Source organism: Magallana gigas, chromosome 4, assembly GCF_963853765.1.
Source record: "Magallana gigas chromosome 4, xbMagGiga1.1, whole genome shotgun sequence".
NCBI classification, from domain to species: domain Eukaryota; kingdom Metazoa; phylum Mollusca; class Bivalvia; order Ostreida; family Ostreidae; genus Magallana; species Magallana gigas.
In genome coordinates this window covers 57,331,229-57,347,369 of record NC_088856.1, presented here as the reverse complement: position 1 = coordinate 57,347,369, position 16,141 = coordinate 57,331,229, and the positions used below count along the sequence as shown (strand labels likewise).

At 32.3% G+C, this 16,141-nt stretch overlaps 1 protein-coding gene across 1 annotated transcript; it reads left to right on the top strand.

Annotated features, from left to right (window-relative positions):
- The first annotated feature begins 4,551 nt into the window (after positions 1 to 4,551).
- Positions 4,552 to 11,946, top strand: LOC105321336 (uncharacterized). Its single transcript, XM_034452049.2, has 5 exons — positions 4,552 to 4,691; positions 6,397 to 8,180; positions 8,693 to 9,634; positions 10,040 to 10,139; positions 10,404 to 11,946. The coding sequence occupies exons 2-4, from the start codon at positions 6,497 to 6,499 to the stop codon at positions 10,105 to 10,107; spliced, it is 2,694 nt and encodes an 897-aa protein (XP_034307940.2). The 5' UTR covers positions 4,552 to 4,691; positions 6,397 to 6,496; the 3' UTR covers positions 10,108 to 10,139; positions 10,404 to 11,946.
- Positions 11,947 to 16,141: the final 4,195 nt, after the last annotated feature.

Below are 16,141 nucleotides of genomic sequence, written 5' to 3'. Positions count from 1 at the left end.
AACACCCGATTGAAAAAATTAAAACCAAACGGTGTAAGAAGCAGATACCTTATTGGTCAACATTTATCATGTTGGGACCAATCTCAATCTCTTGAATTATCATTCAAATTATATCAAAATTTTTCTCACTGTCCCAAAAAGAAGTTTCAGATTGAAGACTTTTTTTGATTAAACATTTGGGAAGGAGGGTCACCCCCTTCAACTTTCATGTATACATCATTTATTCATGTATATAGACGTAGAACATAACTTGTTTATAACTTAATGTATAAGGATAACTATCAATTTGTCGTGGTTTAAAAATGCCTGAAATTAAAAAAAAATCTGCTTGGCAAGTTTTTCCATTAAAATTAAAATCGCATTTTGTTTCACTTTATTTATCAACTTTTTTAAAACCAAAAATGTCCAATCCAAGGTATCTGCCCGCGGTGCATGATGAACTCGTTCTACACTTTTCGCCAAGACGTTAATTAGTCAACCCGCGTTATTGATTACCCGACTCTGGAAAGTTGTATTACATTCTCTCACCAGAGTTCACGCTTCGCAAGCTTTCTATCCATCAAAACTAAAATCGCCCATTCAAGAAACCAACTGCCTTATTTTATGTTCTTATTCGTTCCACTCACCCGAACATAAATTATTTACAATAATAACAAAACACATGATTAGTGAAGGAAGCGCTTATTGCTGCATTTATTTACACGTACAAATACATATAAAGATTCTTCAAACTTCTTTCTGAAATAAAACATTTTACAAAGTGCACAGTCCTTGATTTTTAAATGTCACTAAATAAGTGGGTGGGTGGGTGGGGATTGTGCAAATGCGGCAAAAAAAAAAAGCCTTCGAATGAGTGAAAATCGTGCTTAACTTGAATACCTGTTCTACAGGTTATACGCTATAAATAGTAGCCAATGGCTAGATGTTTAAATATATAAAACCAAAACATATAACGAGTGTTCTAGTAACTATGATAAATTAATTTATTTATTCAATACTCATCAAATCTTATCTTCTATGTATACTATAAGTAAGTTCTCAGTAAATATATTCACTCTTTACATAATCATTCAATATCATTAATACCTTAATTGCAAGAACATGTACATATTTTGATGCTATAACTACTATTTAACAATAATTACTCACCAAGTAAAATTAAATTATAGCTTATAGACATCATATCACCTGGGTTGAAATTCCACAGATGTAAACAGTTACTCTAGATCTGGTACAGGCATTTTGTAGTTTATTGGCAAAATGTCCTATAAGTACAGGTATATATTTTGGAGATTGACCTCGATTTGTTTATTCCTTAGTAGTAGATCACCAATACCAACGACTCTTTGATTTATTAAATAGAAAATAAAATGGAAAAAATAAGGTTTTATAATTGTGTTCGGCGTTAAAGTGAAATAGAAGATAGTACAGCACAGAATAAGAAGGTGATAACAAAGACGTAAATCAATCGGAAGTAAAATCCTGTATTATAAACTTTTTGGTTTCTAATGTTCATAAATAATTCATCTCTTAATATTACTTCACAAACCCGTTTATATCTTCGTTCCCTTGCTACCGAAAACACATATTTGTTACACATAGAAAGCAAAATGTTTTGGTCACAATGGTAATCTGACTAGGTGTGTGCATAGACAGTTAAGCATACCGTTCACAACATACAACATAGCAAGGCATATCGTTGGAATCTAATACCATATCATTGAAATCTAATACCATAGCATACACTCTCATAGATTCTCATTCGTCATATCACACCATAGCATACAACGTTAACATGAATTTAAATGCTCTTATTTACATGTCAAAGAATGAATATTGACATTGCAGATTAGTGCTAAACTTTGGCTTCTTATCATTTTATAACGAAACTAGACTTTAACTCGTGCGTACAAGGGTTAACAATGCATATGATACCGGTCATTTACGAAATAGATAAATCGACACACCGTATCGTTGATATTTACATAACTAAGCTTTCAACTTACAATAATGCTATTAATTTCACCACACTCTGCTTAGTTAGAATAATCTAACGGTGTCTCGGGACAGGCCTTCACCACAGATAAAATGCCTCTCATATAGTCCTAATGTAGCAAAAAAAAAACTGCAGAATCGCTTCGAAACGATTTTGGAGAAAATTAATGAAGCTGCATTGAAAATAGCAGTTAAATTATTCATAACAAACCATTTTGAGGCTGTAAAATACCTTTTATCTAAAACTTTAATTCATATAAATGAAGAATTAAACACTTTTTTACTAACGTTTTTTACTTGATTCAATTTACACACCATGCTAACATTGGGAACTCTCGGGATTTTTCATATTAAATGCACCGAGTTGGAGTTATCTCCCATATTTCCTTTGATGAACAGAATGTATGCCAAAATTTGAATTAAAATTTACACGTATTTGTATTATCATTTCTGAGTTTATCCATGCAAATGTGATATTGTGGAAACATAAACTAAAGAGACTCCTGTGATTTAGCGTGAATCTAATGCGCATGCATAAGATTGTAAAATCCCAAAAATTCAGATGATTTCCGGATTTTTTAAAGGAATTTCCGTTGATTATTGATTAGCAAAGTTTGATGGAGAAAAAAAAAATGGTAATTTTCAAGTACCAATGATGTATAAAATATAAAAAACAAAAGACAGACAGTACTCTTCCGATTTCTCGGTATTAAAGTCCAAAAATTCGAGTCTATTATTTAAATATAGTAGTAAGATGTTTTGAACTTTTCTGTTATGGGGGCATTTTTGTTCAAATCTCATAGAATTCAATAGCAAAGCATTCCATATCACTAAGCGCTTCATTTCAATTTGTCATAGCATAGCATTCAAAGATCACAGCTTTGCATCGAAATCTCATAGTATATCATTGAAACAGTACATGTTTACCATACCATAGCATAAAATTGCACTGATGTATTTAAAAATCACAAACCTGTAAGTTCTAGGAATAAAGTCTCATTCGTCATAAAGCTTCAAACATTGAATAAACTGCACAGTACATGTTCATGATAAAAATATCATAAATTTGGGATATGTATTAAGATCGTTATTCAAAAATGAAGATGGTATCTGATTTTGACATAATTTGATAACGTAGGCATCAACTCTATTCATAAACAGTTGCTACAATCAAAACTGGTGCACATAATTTTGAATCTTTTTAAAGCGCTAAGCATAGCTCAGCGCTTTATTGTCGTTAGACTTCTATTTCCGGTGCAAGGAATAACTGCCCTCTATGAGCAGAAATATACATCATTTAAACTGGTAAGAGGTATAAGGAACCAGTTATCTGGGTGACGGAAATGGCCGAGTAGATATGATTGGTCTGCGGGGCTTACGTACATCAGCACGGGATGCTACGCAGTGATGAAAAAATATAGTGCGTATTCAGAAGCTAAAATAAAGAAAAATAAAATCGATTCTTTGCAAGAAAATGTCAAAATCTGTGATAAATTACTGTTCAAAAGGTATAATTTGTGATTTTAACATATCTTTTTTCAGGCAAGTATCCATATACAAGTCGTGTTCAGCTTTAATTCACATCATCTTCAGAAAGTAACACATATTTAAAGAAATCTGGCCTTCGATACTTTAAATTGATATTCATTAAACATAAACCAAAATTTCAATAAGGCTCATTTCCGCCTACGCTTGCACACAGTAAATTTTCTTAGAACCATGCTAGGTTAGCGCTTTTCAGTACTTTCAGTACTTTGATTTTACTAATATCCCTAAAAATACTTTACTTTCACTTTTCAAACATGATTAGGTTTATACTAGAACATATATCTCTTGAGGGTAAAAAATGAAGGTGGAAAAGGGGTTAGAGATTCTAAAATTTCCACAAATTCTGCTTGATCATTTCATATAAATAGACTGTATTCATGTTTTATACAGCGTGGAGATATATAGGATCTCTCATAATTTGCGATGGTATATGATTTTTATCCAACGATTTATGTGTTTTCTATTCCCGAGCCTTGGCTAGGGGATAGAAAACACACAACGAGTTGGATAAAAATCATACACCATTGCAAATCATAAGAGATTCTTTTCATCACATGTTATACCAAGTACAAGTATTTTGTTAATTTTAACTTTTTCTGTAAAAATTGTAATTGTCCACCGCACAACATATCATCTACAAGACGTCAACAACTTTACGCATAGAAAAAAAGTTCCTCGAAGTTTAACAAACAAACATTTCATTTTCGAACATTTTTTATGAATTCATGAAATATAAAAATATCAAATGCTTCACACTTACAATACATCACTTTTCAACTGAATTATTTATTTCCTTTTTCATTCTACCTCAATCAACCGCCTAAACCTATGCAATGTTTAAGTATGACGTACGTTGCGTAAAACACACAGTGTAATATCCAAATTTTAACCCATGAGTGATATCTACCGCATATTGAGATAAACATGTGATAAAAGGAGATACATTATGTGTTATGACACGTCCTATGAAAGATCGTAGATTACAACATACCAGGGTCTCTTCGAAAAAGACTCATCACTGTGGTGCATGCAAGTTTTACCTACAGATAAGAGGTTCTTCTACATTTGATAAAAATCGTTTAAGCATTGAGTTTTGGAAAAGGAAATCTGGCTTTATAAATCAATAGAATTCAAAACTGCCAGAAAAGGTAAGAAAGTAAAGCTTAGTATTACACACAAACACACTAAGTGTTTGATACACATCATTTTAACCTGAATTGTAATGCAGTTTCTTCATAGTTTATGTAAAATATATCTTTTATTCACTTAAATAATAGTATTTTCCTTTCGTAAAGTTAACCTCAGATAAAACGAAGCAATTGAATTGCCTGTGTGATTATTCTTACTGCTACTACAATTAAATCAACAGGTGTTAAACGTGAAATTCCATGTATTTTATGTTATGTTGAAATGTTTCAATGCAGAGAATGCTTGTTATTAATTTTTACCATTTTCTCTTCTTGATTAAAGCAGATAAACAAAAAAGAAAAAAATGAAAAGAATGTCTCAAAATATTATCATTCTTCAAATATAAGATTAGAGTCAGGATAAACGTTTTGTTTATCTAAACATGCTTCATCGTCTTGTAAAGTGTTCCTTTATTCAATATTTAGTTTATTTACATACTTAAACGCAAAATTATCTACTTTTGGCCTAATGCTTATTGTTAACCTGTTGGAAAGTGCAAGGTATATAAAACGAAGGAGATTGATCGTAAAAACTGTTCACAGGCATTGAAGAAACAAAATGTTTTAAGTAAGTTAAAAGCCTCAATCTACCTATAATGATCTTAAGCCTCAATCTGCCCATTCTATGAGATATTGCACTTTCCTATGTGCTGACGCGCCCCGGACTATACCCTCTCTCACAGAATGGACATTATTCGGTTTAAGGTGATATAACACATCGTCACTTTATGGCTGACCTATGATCGAAGCGATATTTCGTTTTATCGAAAGAATTTTTTGTTGGAAAAATATAACTTACTCCATAGCATAGTGGATAAAGTCTCGGTCTTGCGATCCGTACATCCCGAGTTCGAATCCCACAGGGACTTTATGTTGTTATTTACTGAATTAATTTTTTTAAATAATCATTTTTTATCCCTAAACTGCAAATTTTTCGATTATTTGACATATTTATAGTTTATTCATCATTATATCTTACATGATCAAAAGTTGTACTGAAAATTTAAGTGATTTTTCTAGTTGTGTTATTCCACATAAAAACCATTACAGAAAATAATTTAATATCGGACACGGAGTAGTTGGATGTGCTGTGGTTTGGGTGTGGCCCATACTATGCTATGGGTCTGCAGTTCTTAATTAAGATTTTTTACTATGACAGTCAGGTCAATAAGTCGTTCTCCTCCGTTTTCTTTCTATTTCGTTGATACATGTTAAATAATTCATAACTTGTTTGTCTATTTCTTTCTATGCCAACCTTGAATAAGTTGGTGGGTTTTTTGTTATCTTAGGAGTATTAAAAATTATAAACTTGAAAACGTTTTAACAGTTTGTGTATAGGAGATCTGGACAATTCACATCATGGACACAGTAATCATTCCTTATAGAGCACATCAGTGTTCTAAGTGTCCGAGGGACAACAAGTACTATTATGAATCGTGTTCATGTGATCTGTGTCCCTATTGTAAAGAAAACCATGTAAAAAACCTCAAAACAATAGACTATAATGTTGTGTTTTATCATGAAAAATTCAACTAAGTCCCAACAAACGAAATTTGTGCGAAACATTCAAGCAAGTTATATAGCAAGTACTGGGAACCTTATCAGGTTCATGTGTGTGATTTTTGTTATCAGCATAAACCTCACACATTTCCAATTTTTTCTATAGAAAGAGAGGCCACAATATTCTTGGCATAGAAGAATCATATAGAACAATGCGCCAACAATACAGAGTAACCATTCACATCAAGATCTAGACCCTCCAGACCATGGACCCAGCAAGTACAACATGTAGAGTACATCAGTGTCTCAATTGTCCGGGGGACACAGAGTACTTTTGTGAATCGTGTCCATGTGATCTGTGTCAAAAGTGTAAAGAAAACCACGTGAAAAACCTCCAAACAATAGACCATAATGTTGTGTCACACCACGAGAAATTCGACAACATTCCAACACAAGAGATCTGTGTGAGACATCCTAGAAATGTTTATATAAAGTACTGTGAACCGTGTCAAGTTCCTGTGTGTGGTTCTTGGTTTGGACATAAATCTCATAGATTCCCAATTACTGTCTTAAAAAAAGAAAGGCACAAGTTTGAAAGTATACAATTAGCATATCAAACAAAGCGACAACAACACAGAGGAACCATTCACAGCATCAGAAGTGAGGCTCTCTTTTACAGACCTGTTCTCCTGCCAGGAATCACAGATGATATAAAAACCTGTCGCACAGAATTCTCCCTCTATCAATCAGAGATGTTAACAAAGGCCCAAAGACTGAAGGATCTCATTAACTATGTGCTATATGATCTATTGAACAATGTGTTTTGTGACTCTGTTTTTAAACACAGATGTTTAAATCAGAAGATAGAAATTATCAGACATATTGCCAGTCTACAGATATATGTATACCGATATGAACAGTCAACACTCCGTCCATTTAAATTCCTCTCCTCCATAAAGACAGCCTTTCCCCAGATACACCTTCAACTCCACACCAGCCAGCTCTCCATGACCGAGTCACTCAACAAGGAGGATGTGATGGAGTCACTAAGTGCAATCCAAATCACAGAGAGAGGAAACCGACGCGTAGGAAACCAGTGTCTGCTAAAACTGATGTCTGCTCCGGTGTTCCATCAATCTCTCACATTGAGAGGGGTTGATCGTTGTTATCACATTTCCTGTGTGTCTTCGGACCGGGCATGGGTCAGTGACAAAGAAAACAATCTCATATTGATAAGCACAAAAGATGGTATCCTACACCACCAAATTAAATCATTGGAGTATGGGTTACACACAGTGAATGGTAAAATGGAGTTGATTTATGTAGATAGTAATCATGACATTAAAATAATTTCAAGTAATTTAAAAGAATCCAAAGTATTTATCGAAAGAACGAACTATGCCTGGAGACCACATTGTGTTTACTGGTCACCGTCTTTCCAGGAGCTATTAGTCGGAATGCAAAAAATGTACGTAGTGACTTCAAACAAGGCAGGCTATTGTTATAAGTCAGGCAAAGTTAACCGATACGACCGTACCGGTCACCTGACACAAACAATAGGACAGGGACTATATAGAGTAACTAACTATATAACAGAGAACAACAATGGGGATGTCGTGGTGTCTGATTTCGATAAAGTAGTTGTGACAGAGCGTGGAGGAAGACATCGTTTCTCCTACACAGGACCTCCATCAGGATCACGACTATTGCCACGTGGAATCTGTACTGACGCGCTGTCACACATCCTGGTGTGTGATGGTACAACCAATACAGTACAGAGGATAGACAGGGACGGTCAGTTCCTGTCACATCTACTGATAAGACCATCAGGGATTTTCTCACCACGGAGTCTGAGTTATGATGTCAACACTCACCGTCTCTGGGTCGGATCGCAGGACAACAACACGGTGGTTCTCTACAGATTTATAGATCGACAGGGCACTTTAAGAGGTAAGTATTTATCTATTTTATGTCGATAAAAAAGATACTCATGTTCATGTATATTAACGTTAAAAACCCCCCTATATGAACTTATCAAAGTAAAAAAACATATGTGTTACACATATTTTTCAAAAATGACGTTTTTGAAATTTTATATATTTGTTTTTTGCAAAATATGTAATATTTACCTAAATTTAAGCAAATATAGGTCTGAAATGAGTTACCATGCATTTAAAATTAAACCTCTAAATTTTATAAACGTTAACAATTATGACAGATGAACGAATTTATACATCATATACTGATGAGAATAAGTTGTTCATATATCTATATTTCTTCTCTGCTAATACCTTATCTTACTGAACACAGCATTTAGTCAATTAGACACGTTTATAAATTACCGATAAAGCAAAACATGATTGACAATCTATCTATCTATCTATCTATCTATCTATCTATCTATCTATCTATCTATCTATCTATCTATCTATCTATCTATCTATCTATCTATCTATCTGTAGATCAAAGTCCAAATGTGATGGAGTCACTTGTTAAAGAGAAAAAACGACCGCATCAAGAAAATGAGTGTCAGCTGATATATACACCAAAGTTGGATCAAACTATTATCATCACAGGTATCTACGGTTGTAATCACATGTCATGTGTGACATCAGACCGAGTCTGGGTCAGTGACAGAGAAAAAAATCTCATGTTGACGAACACAAGAGGTGACATTCTCCATCATCTGAATAATTTATGTCGTTATTTCATACATGGATCACACACAGTGACCAGCAAGAGTGAATTAATTTATATAGATGATAACCATAACATCATCAAACTAATGAATGATTTAAAACATACTACCACTTTTGTTGAGACATCAGACTCTACATGGAAACCAAGGTGTGTGCACTGGTCCTCTTTCACTGAGGATCTTCTGGTTGGGAGTTATAGAAATAAGGTGGATCATAAAGGGAAAGGCAGGATAAACCGATATTACCAAACTGGAAAGGTAACCCGGTATAATAAGAATGGACAACTGACAAATATAATACAACAAGGCAACACAGGACTTGAACTGTATAATCGACCTGACTATATAACGGAGAACAACAACGGGGATGTCGTGGTGTCTGACACATTAAGTGCTGTAGTGGTGACAGAGCGTGAAGGAAGATATCGTTTTACCTACACAGGACATCCATCAGGATCACGACTAGAGCCACATGGTGTCTGTGCGGACGAGATGTCACACATCCTAGTGTGTGATGGTAAAACGCGTTCAGTACAGATAATAGACCAACATGGTCAGTTCCTGTCACAATTATTTACATCATCGGAAATACTGGATAAACCATACAGCTTGAGTTATAATTCCACAACTCAGCACCTATGGGTCGGATCATTATCCAACAAAGTGTTTGTCTACAAATACGAAACCGGGCAGGACACCCAGACAGGTAAGTCAGGAAATTTTTAAAATATTTTAAAATATAAATCAAAATAAGTATTTTTCCAAAATTTAATTTGTCAAACATAGTAGTATATTTGAATGACTTTTTTTTTTAAAACAAAAGACAAATTTAATCTGAAATGGATTTATATGTCTTTTATCTAGTATTAGATAAAAGACATGTTGTTTATAAACAAGTAATGTTGTGATGAGGGCAAGTTATGCTTTGCAATTTGGATGAATTTGTTTGACCACTTACATATATATAAAGTCGGTGTTACTTGCCCTGTAGAGAGCTAATTTATTTTACTTTGACATTCGATTTGAGTAAATTAAGTCGCTCTGACATCTATATTATTATAAGTGGCTTTTTGAAATTATTATATGTTTAACATTTTCTTTCGTGTTGTAGATCAACAGATACATACCCCTGATGGGGATGCCTTGTCCAGTTCAACATCAGCCGTGGAATTGAGATAGGTATAAACTGGACATTGGAAAGTTAATACATGGTAATATTCAATTCTTGTTTAGACTTAAAACAACATATAAGATTAAAATTTCAAACATTTCAAGCTTAAATTTTCTTTTTTATTTGATATTAATTTAGATGGATGGCAGCCTTTATCCTATTCCTAATGTTACTCTTCTCAAATCTTTAAAAACACACAAAAAAGAAATAGATTGTGTTGTTAATTACTTTAATTTTGTGAAATATGCTATCATTTAGAAAAGCTAAGGTTGATATTATCGACAATTTTTTATTTTTTTTGTAGATCAGAATAACTTTTCTTACAGAGGTATCATGGACAAAGTTTGATTCATTGACCTAAAAAATATCTATATACTTTACCTTTTAAATTTTGATATTTTTCTGTATTTTTTAAATATAGAGCTCTTCTTGTAAAACAAATCTAAACAGTCTAAAAATGGCCACCATCATCGAGCCATCTTAATTCTTTAAAATCATTTTAAAGATCTACAGGTGGCACATGTGATAATGGATGGTGGGTACTGTATAATAACACAACAATTGTAGATATCGCTTATGTGTAATTATAGATGGCATTTGATTATTCATTTTATATAACACATGTTGCTCGAATAATATAATTTGACAAATACAAAGGGGTTGTAGCCAAGGAGATCCTGTTGCTCCATATTTATTCATTATATGTGCAGAAATCCTTTCAATTCTTATAAAGCAAAACAATGATATTAAGGGCATTTTGTTCAAAATAAAGAACATAAAATATCTCAGTATGCAGACGACACTTTGTTAGCCCTTGATGGTTCACCAAAATCCTTGTTCGAAGCATTAGAAACTATAGATTTTTACTCCAGCTTTTCAGGACTTAAAATTAATACATCTAAGACAAAAATTGTGTGGATTGGTTCAAAACTTTTTTCGGATCAAGTGTTTCATCATACCAGATGGAAATTAGACTGGGGATCACATCTTTTAATTTATTAGGTTTCCAATTTTCCATTGAACTTTCTAAAATTGTTGATATTAATTTTGGTATTCAGATTCCAAAAATCATTGCACTTATGGAACAATGGAAAAGAAGAATGCTTACTCCAATTGGTCGTGTCACTGTCATTAAGAGTTTGTTAATTCCAAAATTAAATCATTTATTTATATCGCTTCCTACTCCCAAAAAGGAGATTGTATCATTTATATGCAAAGCTATCTTTGAGTTTCTATGGAAATCCAAAACAGACAAAGTTAAAAGGTCTCTTATAACACAAGACTACTTGTCAGGAGGTATGAAAATGGTAGATGTTAGAAGTTTTATTACATCACTTAAATGTACATGGATTAAAAGGTTAACTTGTTCACATAAACCATGGGTGGATATTTTCTATGCTCTCAATGGAGATGATATTTTACAGAAATTGTATGATTTTGGAGATAGTTTTGTGTTTGATTGTTTGTTAAAAGAAAATAACGCCTTTCGGAAAGATGTTTTGATTGCTTGGTCATGTTATATGATATCTTTTACTTACTCTCCACATTTTAAAAACAAATTCCATTACATTCCAGTGTGGTATAACTCTATTATAAAAGTTAATAACAAACCAGTGTTTTTTAAATCCTGGTATGAAAAGGGAATAAAGGTTGTGCAAAATTTGTTTGATGATTGTAATCTTGAGTTCTTAAAAACACATACAATCTATCTGACAGTTGTGTGATGCAATACAATAATATTGTTACAGCTATTTCAAAATATTTGAAATCATTGTTAAAAGAAAGGTCTTCTTTCAAAAGACTTCCTAATCCATATGTACCTTTATTTTTTGAACCTCTCATATCTTCTGAAAAATGTTCAAAAATCTGAAAATCAAAAAAAAATTTAAAAATGAGGCTATTCCAACCTCAATCAGCAAGTGGGAGGCAGAGCTTATGCCTTATGGAGTAGACACAATATCAGTGCAAGATGTTTTTAAAATTTGTTATAAAACCACTAGTGATTCTTCTGCCCAGTGGTTACAATTTCGAATCTTGCATAGAATTGTTTCTGTTGGAAAATACCTTAAGAAAATTAACATTAAAACTTCTGATTGTTGTGGTTTTTGTATGGAAAATGTTGAATCAATAATACATGTTTTCATTGCTTGTGATAAAGTACAAACACTCTGGAGTGATTTAAGTCTACATATATACAGAAAGACCTCTGAAAGAGGTTTTAATGTTTCGAATGTTATTCTTGGTGAGCTACCATTGTCAAACACTAAGAGGGTTATAAACTTCATAATTCTATATGTTAAACAATATATTTTGATATCCTTAATGCAAAATAAAATGCCAAATTTTCTTGGATTACTCAGTCATTTAAGATTAAAATATAATGTAGAAAAATATGCTGCTATCCAAAATCAAAAGCTGCGCAATTTTGAAAAATTGTGGCTTACATGGAAAAATATTTTAGATTAGTTTATGATATTATGATTATTACTATTCGTATTATTATTTGTTATTTATTTTTCTGGGTTTTTTTTGGTTGTTTTTTTTGGTTGTTTTTTTATTATTTTTTTTTTTAAGCAAAGTAACCATTTACCACGAATATTGAAAAATGTATGTAAATATACTTGTGTGTCAGTGAGTATGCATGTGTATAACATTTATAAAAACTGAATTTATTATTGTCATCATTAGTATTAGTATGTATGGAACAAAAACAATAAATTATAAAAAAAAAATTTGACAAATATTATCAATATTGTAATTTCATTGTATTTTAAAGCTCTTTAAAGACATATTTTACTCTTGTGCCCTTAATAGCTAATTAACTTAATTAGGTGTGAAGTTGGCAATCGATTGATTACTTTAAAGCAATCGGTCGCATTACCAACACCTTCTCTAAGACTGTGATCTAAAACTGTTCAAAATGTATTAGTTCTTTTTTAAATTTCTTTAATAGTACTAGATTCTGTTTTCTTTGTTTTGACCCATACAATTTATTTCTGTTGTCCTGAAGAAGTGACTGGTTGTCACGAAAATTTGACTTTATTAATAGCTCGTGTCGTTAATCATTTTAGCATTATATATTCAGTTTACTGGCTTAATATCGCTATACATTGAATTATATTGAATTAATTTACACTAAACTGAAAATACTGCGACAACATTTGCTATAAATTATTTTTAGAAATACGACATTTAAGTTTATTTTTCGATTAAGGCAGTGGTTTGAATATACTACTCTCACTTTTCTATATATAGAAATATTGCACTATACAACAAGCTTAATAAACGAATCACATGTATATGAAAAGAAATTCAAACATTACAATGAAAAAAAAAATAAACAACAAAATTATCCAGGACCATTTGTTTAACAAACATTTCACTCACCTCAGAAGGTGAACCAGAAAAAGTACAAGTATTCCCTTCTGCTAATGTGTATGGAGATTGTGCAAGCAGATTTGACACGGTCCAAATATACCAAAAACATAATCTCAGTTGTAAAAGAACGCGTTTTTTGTGATCAAATAATATGCATAGGTATTAAATACGAGGTTGCGAGATTTACCACCTTAAAGTTTGATTCTTTGTAATTATACGTGCGGAGGTAGTTTACGCAGTGTTTAACTTACCGTGTAACTAGAGTAAAATTTCCCCACGTGTGAACTGCCACTTTTACAGTATAAGCAGGTAATCGAGAGGTGTAAAAGATGCTTTTCGAATAAGAGGTCCAATACATGATGATAACTAAATATAGAGAAAATAATAACAAAATAGAAAATACAACATCATCAAACACACTGGATCAAAGTTAATGTAATCATACTTGGATTAAAATCGCAAACGCAATATCACCTACCTTTCGGTATGATTTGTTTACAATGCTTGTTTGAAACGTTTGGAGGATTAATATTTTGCCGAAATTTAAACGTTTTTATCTTAAAGCATATTGTATTTAAATTTTATATTTTTACTACCTCACTTTTTTGTTGTCTTGTCGAAACTAGTGTTATTTTTATATATTATGTACAGTTATATATCAAATACTTGCAACACTGAAAATCAAACGGCTCTCTAGCACCCCTGCGAATGTGTTCGGAATGTTTTCTTTATCGTTGCTAAGTATATAATAAATCCAGAGGTGCTCGAATGAAAGTTCACGAGACTTCACCGAGATTTGTTCAGTTCCTTTGAAATTTCGAGCGGAAGTAAATGTGTTCTGATAATATTCTCAAACTACGTAAGAACGGATCGTTTTTCATATCATATCCTTCTCTGATTTATGTTAAGACATGAAAATCATTTAAAATGTATGTTTTTTCACCATCTAGCGGTTATTTTAAATTAAACGATGATACTCAGAACAGAGTTATCGTTCGTGTTCAACCACGTGTGGAGTGGTTGAAAATATAAACACTGGGTTGCTTTATAAAACCATAGCTATGTTTGCTGCTTGTTGTGTGCAATACCAGGTTTTAAAAAAAGTGATGGGTGTCTTTTTTGCATAAAAACTTACTATATCGAGCCATTGTCAAGGAATATTCTGCATAAAATAGTATAGTCTGTTTCACTATTGATCCTATTACTAGGTCAGGCGCGGATCTAAAATAAACCTTTAGGGGGGATCTCTACTAAGCCTGTTAATTGTTGCAACAGCAGAAAAAAAACTATTTTTGTATTGTTACATTTATTTCTAGAACACATATTCACCAATTAATGAAGATAAAGTTTAAAATCAATAAACGTTTAGATTTTATATTTGACTACAAGTACCTAGATTCTATGACATAGACTACAAACGCGAGGCACGATTTTTACTGCGAAACTGAAAGGGTCAAATATAACCACGTGGTCTAAAATTTAAATGACAATAACCTTCGCATGGGTGTCCAGGTCTACACTGAAAAGAAAGTATGGAGCATTGCTATTGTCATTATTTGCAACATAAACAAAAGGCCAATGGCCACATCGCTCCCATGAGAAACAATAGGTATGATAAAATCAGCGTAATGGAGTCATAATACAAACTATCTGGACAATGAAGTAAAATACATGTATATCCTATATCAATAAGAATCCATTTCCAAAGTTTTTGCTTTGAATTTTTTCTTAACGAATATCAAAATGTTTTGAAACAATGATTTCTTACCTCTGTATTGCGTTTGTAACTTCAGTTTGAACATTCAATTTTTAGGCAATCATTAACAATGCATATTTAAACAAATTTAATTTCATTGGTTTCGATGTTTTGTACCAATACACATTGAAACAATACCAATTTCAATTAAAATCTGTATCATTCAGCATTAGATGTAAATAGCATACTAGTATACATTAAAAACTTGAGGCTATAAAGAGGATTATTAATTTTTTTTGAAATGTTGATAACAAAATTTCAGAAGCAACGACAAAATAAGTCCTTGGATATACAATAATTATAAGATAATACAATAATTATAAGATCATATCCTTTACACAGGCAAAATGGTAAAACGGTTTGATTACATCTGACTTTTCCTAAATTTGTTTGAACGATGTATTGATTTGTATCACTAAGGGGCGGTGTTTATTGTAACCAATGGCGTATTTCACCACAAAATCACTTGACATGTTCCTATCTTATAGACGCATAAAAAGTGGGTTGCATGTTATCTATATGAAATTTGCTAAATTTCATGATTTACAACACATTGTTTAGTAGTTTCAAGTTCGAATTATAACATTTGCTGTGCATTCAGTTTTATAAACCTCGTTTTCCTGCATTATGATATGCGAATTTCAAGTTTAAATTCTGTATTAACTGCTTTATGACCTCATAATTATTACAGCACGCGCTGATTGCTTGACCGTTGCATTACTGATAACAAGAAAAAATTGTTTTTTTTTGTTAACAATTCTTAACAATTTTTCGGTTTGAAACGTAATATAAGTAATAGAGACAGTGTTAAAAGGTTCAGTGCCATATAAAGTTGGTTAGAACATGATTAAATCTTCTTAGACGAACGACGAATACGTGAACAAATCCTAGAAGCCCGAGAGGCGCTG

Excerpts from the sequence above, each read along its gene's own strand:
- LOC105321336 (XM_034452049.2), top strand. The coding sequence starts at position 6,497 with ATGGACCCAGCAAGTACAACATGTAGAGTACATCAGTGTCTCAATTGT. Across the intron at positions 8,181-8,692 it reads TCGACAGGGCACTTTAAGAG|ATCAAAGTCCAAATGTGATG; the intron begins GTAAGTATTTAT and ends ATCTATCTGTAG. Across the intron at positions 9,635-10,039 it reads CGGGCAGGACACCCAGACAG|ATCAACAGATACATACCCCT; the intron begins GTAAGTCAGGAA and ends TTCGTGTTGTAG.